Raw genomic sequence first — 5,000 nt, 5'->3', positions numbered from 1 at the left:
CACACAATGTGGTATGTAGTCATGAGGTTCTGACACAGCTTGGCCACGCCCCCTCTGATTGTGAGCACAACAGTAAAGACATCATGACTCATGTTAGCATTATTAATATAGTTAGCACTTTTTAGTCTAGTTTTTAATCGTTGCAAATGTTGTTAGCATTGTTAGCATTGCTTGCATCATCATGCTAACATGAAGTGCATTGATGTCATGGAGGTTCTGAGTGCTGATTGGCCGATTAGCCTGGGCTGGTCTGCATGTCCCCTGTGCTCTGAGTGGCTGAATGGGGGCTGTCACTTTGGGTAAAAAAAACCACATCAACAATCGTTATGGTAACTGCAGCTGTGTGTGTGTTTGTGTAGATATGGGCACAGGGCTATATGGAGCATCTAAAGCCATCGCCGTCAGTGACCTCCTCACCTCAGTGACCCCTGAAAGAAGAACAGAAGAGAGGGCGGAGCAAGGTACATAAACAGCCAATCATACGAGACTCATGAGCTCAGATTCAGACTGTGAAGCTGTCACCCCTCCCACTCCCCTGTCTCCTAGTGGAGGGGGTTCTGGTGGTGCAGGAGAAGATGGAGGATCAAGAGGAGGAGCAGGATGAACAGGAGCAGCTGGAGGAGGAGCAGCAGAGTCCTCCAACTCCTCAGAAACAGGAAACAAAGGTACAAATTACCTGTCTCACTTTCATCTGTCTGACCCCCTCTAACTCTTTAACTGTCTCCTTACTATCTCACCTGTCTCTCTGTCTCACCTGTCTCTCTATCTCACCTGTCTCTCTGGCTCACCTTTCTCACCTGACAGTAGACCACGGTGTTATTCAATCAATCAATCAATCAATCAATCAATCAATCAATCAATCAATCAATTTTTATTTGTATAGCGTCAACTCATAACAAGTGTTATCTCGAGACACAAAAAGCAGGTAAAAGACCTTACTTATTGTTACGTTACAAAAAGCAGGTAAAAGACCTTACTCATTGTTATGTTACAAAAAGCAGGTAAAAGACCTTACTCATTGTTATGTAGGTAGGTTGTTCTGGCAGGCCGTCAACCAACGATCTCAAGGAGCCTAAGAGAGCTCAAGAGCTCCCAGGAAAGTAGGTGGTTAGTGACTGAGATTTACAGATAGATACATGCAGTAATATGATGTACTGTATATGCACAGATTGTTGAACGGGAAATGCTTGTAACACAGATCCAGCATGGTATTTAACCGTCCACTGCCTCAGTAGGCTGACATAGGAAGTCTGATGGAACTCATAGGTGACCAGGACAATCTAACAGGTGATGGTGTAGGGGGCTTGCTATAGGTGCTTGCTTGCAGGTGATGGTGTAGGGGGCTTGCTATAGGTGCTTGCTTGCAGGTGATGGTGTAGGGGGCTTGCTATAGGTGCTTGCTTGCAGATGATGGTGTAGGGGGCTTGCTATTTAGCAAGAAGGGAGGAGCAGGCATGGAGAATCTCTTAGGGTTCAAACAAGGTCTCAGGACTCTGCGTCCTCAAGATCAAGGGTCCCTGCACATCCCAGTTATTAGCATTAGCAGTTAGCATGTACAGAAGCCTGTTAACGCCTGAGGAACCTCCCTGTGCTCGAACAGCAGGTCGTCGTCCATTAACTTCTGGAGCTTTATCTTTAGGGTCAGCCAGGCCACCAGTCAGCTGGTCTGAGAGGGTCTCGTCCTCTAAAGCTCAACCAGTGCACCTTCTACTGCTTGAGCAGCAATGGTGTGGTTCAGTCACACATGACCATGTTGTCATGGTGACCTCCGCTTCTTCTCACCAGAGGGCCAACAATGTCCATGGCAATCCTGCGTTATGGTTTGGTCAGAGTTATATATCTACCAACCCACCAGCCAACAGGTCCGTCCTCTGCTGGGACCAGACTATGTTTAACCAGGGACCAGTAGCTACCAGTGTCTAAGAGTTCTGCCCATTGACAGTAACAGTTTTATGTTCCTGTAGGACTTGAAACCGGACACATCAAAGCTTTGTGCCCTGGCTGCTGGCAGGAGAAACCAGATCCTTATCAGGTCCTTGTTGGTTTAGGACAGAGTGGGGGTCACCTGACTGGTGAGGTGCACTGGTTGTGTGTGGACCTGGGCCCCCCCCTGTAGGTTTTAGTACTGTAGAGCCAGTCTGGTCCACTGGATCAGGTCCTCACCTCCAACAGAGTTTCTGCTGCTCTTCATGTCTGACTTCCTGTCAGACTGTCAGAATAAAAGCAACTCTCTCTTTGTGTTCAGACTGAGCTGACTGACACGGCCGTGGAGGGAGAGCTGACAGAGGTACTGAAACATGAGGACTCTGATACCTGTCACCTGGTGTAGGTACACCCTAACCGTAACCGTGTTCTAAACCTGTCTGTCTGTTTGTCTCTCAGTCGGATCAGGATGAAGATTTAAAGACACAGGTAAGTCTCTTTTCTGTATTTTTGAAGATCTGTATTTGTTCTCTGGATGTTTCTGAGTGTTGGTCTTCAGGAGACGTTGGGGAGTCCGGAGGAGGAGCAGAAACCCGAGACCACTATCAGCGCTCTGAGACGCTCCTTCTTAGAGGGAGGGGGGGGAGACGGGGGAGACGGGGGGATGATGACAGAGTGGGACAAACGCCTCGCCTCCTCACCTCTACGACGTGTTGATGACGCCCCGATGATCGAACCACTGGAACCAGAAGAGGTGAGGACACACACACACACACACACACACACACACACACACACAGAAACACACACACACACACACACACACACACACACAGAAACACACAGCAGTTTTTTTTATCATCAACCAGTGTGTCATTGTGTGTATGTTCATGTGGGTGTGTGCGAGTGTCTTTGTGTGTTTTTCATATTGCTCACCTGTGCACTCCAGGTGGGCGGGGTCATATCAAGCCAATGTTCTCCTCAGCCAATGAGAGAGAAGAGCTACACTGTGGGGCGGAGCTATGACACTGCCTCTGGTAGGGTCATCACCATGTTGTCCTGTGACTCCAATGTAACCATGACAACGGGAAGTATTGCGATGGCAAAGCAGTTCACAATCATCCCACTGTCCCCCACTGATGATGTCATCATAGGAGGACCACTAATTGCTATTAAAGAGGTGAAGACACCAACCTCTCCTTCAGAACCGGCGCCGGGGGTCAGTGACATCATCAGTGATGTCAGAGTGTCTGACACTGGAGGAGTTGGAGGTGGAGCCTACCTCTCTGCTCGAAAGTCCCCATTAGATGAACTCAACTTAAGCACCTCCCTCTCTCCAGATCACCTGACAGGAAGGATGTCGCCGTCCATGGTCAGAGTGGTACGCTCTGATTGGAAACACAAATAAGAACATACATGGCTCACAAGCTGCTTTAAAACTGAACACCTGAGCTCAGGTGATCAGGAGGAGGTGATCAGGAGGAGGTGATCAGGAGGAGGTCAGGTGATCAAGAGGAGGTCAGGTGATTAGGAGGTCAGGTGATCAGGAGGAGGTCAGGTGATCAGGAGGTCAGGTGATCAGGAGGAGGTCAGGAGGTCAGGTGATCAGGAGGAAGTCAGGTGATCAGGAGGTCAGATGATCAGGAGGTCAGGTGATCAGGAGGTCAGGTGATCAGGAGGAGGTCAGGAGGAGGTCAGGTGATCAGGAGGAGGTCAGGTGATCAAGAGGAGGTCAGGTGATTAGGAGGTCAGGTGATCAGGAGGAGGTCAGGTGATCAGGAGGTCAGGTGATCAGGAGGTCAGGTGATCAGGAGGAGGTGATCAGGAGGAGGTCAGGTGATCAGGAGGAGGTCAGGTGATCAAGAGGAGGTCAGGTGATTAGGAGGTCAGGTGATCAGGAGGAGGTCAGGTGATCAGGAGGTCAGGTGATCAGGAGGAGGTCAGGTGATCAGGAGGAGGTCAGGTGATCAGGAGGTCAGATGATCAGGAGGTCAGGTGATCAGGAGGTCAGGTGATCAGGAGGAGGTCAGGAGGAGGTCAGGTGATCAAGAGGAGGTCAGGTGATCAGGAGGAGGTCAGGTGATCAGGAGGTCAGGTGGTCAGGTGATCAGGAGGTCAGGTGATCAGGAGGAGGTCAGGTGATCAGGAGGTCAGGTGATCAGGAGGAGGTCAGGTGATCAGGAGGAGGTCAGGTGATCAGGAGGTCAGGTGATCAGGAGGTCAGGTGATCAGGAGGAGGTCAGGTGGTCAGGTGATCAGGAGGTCAGGTGATCAGGAGGTCAGGTGATCAGGAGGTCAGGTGATCAGGAGGTCAGGTGATCAGGAGGAGGTCAGGAGGTCAGGTGATCAGGAGGAGGTCAGGTGATCAGGAGGAGGTCAGGTGATCAGGAGGTCAGGTGATCAGGAGGTCAGGTGATCAGGAGGAGGTCAGGTGGTCAGGTGATCAGGAGGTCAGGTGATCAGGAGGTCAGGTGATCAGGAGGTCAGGTGATCAGGAGGTCAGGTGATCAGGAGGAGGTCAGGTGATCAGGAGGAGGTCAGGAGGTCAGGTGATCAGGAGGTCAGGTGATCAGGAGGAGGTCAGGAAGTCAGGTGATCAGGAGGTCAGGTGATCAGGAGGAGGTCAGGTGATCAGGAGGTCAGGTGATCAGGAGGAGGTCAGGTGATCAGGAGGTCAGGTGATCAAGAGGTCAGGTGATCAAGAGGAGGTCAGGTGATCAGGAGGAGGTCTGGTGATCAGGAGGTCAGGTGATCAGGAGGTCAGGTGATCAGGAGGAGGTCAGGTGATCAGGAGGTCAGGTGATCAGGAGGAGGTCAGGTGATCAGGAGGTCAGGTGATCAGGAGGTCAGGTGATCAAGAGGAGGTCAGGTGATCAGGAGGAGGTCAGGTGATCAGGAGGTCAGGTGATCAGGAGGTCAGGTGATCAAGAGGAGGTCAGGTGATCAGGAGGAGGTCTGGTGATCAGGAGGTCAGGTGATCAGGAGGTCAGGTGATCAGGAGGAGGTCAGGTGATCAGGAGGAGGTCAGGAGGTCAGGTGATCAGGAGGAGGTCAGGTGATCAGGAGGAGGTCAGGTG

General features: G+C 51.1%; 1 protein-coding gene across 10 annotated transcripts in view; it reads left to right on the top strand.

Moving 5' to 3' along the window:
• The window catches only part of LOC132994298 (protein 4.1-like), a 36,977-nt gene that overhangs the window by 20,088 nt on the left and 11,889 nt on the right, over positions 1 to 5,000 (top strand). For 7 of the 10 annotated variants that reach the window (XM_061064564.1, XM_061064563.1, XM_061064560.1 and 4 more), the window contains 6 exons: positions 360 to 461; positions 547 to 665; positions 2,246 to 2,287; positions 2,383 to 2,412; positions 2,483 to 2,677; positions 2,873 to 3,304. In XM_061064564.1, coding sequence (XP_060920547.1) covers positions 360 to 461; positions 547 to 665; positions 2,246 to 2,287; positions 2,383 to 2,412; positions 2,483 to 2,677; positions 2,873 to 3,304 — 920 coding nt within the window. The remainder of the gene's footprint in view (positions 1 to 359; positions 462 to 546; positions 666 to 2,245; positions 2,288 to 2,382; positions 2,413 to 2,482; positions 2,678 to 2,872; positions 3,305 to 5,000) is intronic. The other 3 variants (XM_061064568.1, XM_061064566.1, XM_061064565.1) reach the window with 1 other exon arrangement.

The sequence above is a fragment of the Labrus mixtus genome, chromosome 19, assembly GCF_963584025.1.
Source record: "Labrus mixtus chromosome 19, fLabMix1.1, whole genome shotgun sequence".
In the NCBI taxonomy this organism is placed as follows: Eukaryota; Metazoa; Chordata; class Actinopteri; order Labriformes; family Labridae; genus Labrus; species Labrus mixtus.
The sequence above is the reverse complement of the archived record's forward strand: the minus strand, read 5'-3'. Positions and strand labels throughout refer to the sequence as shown.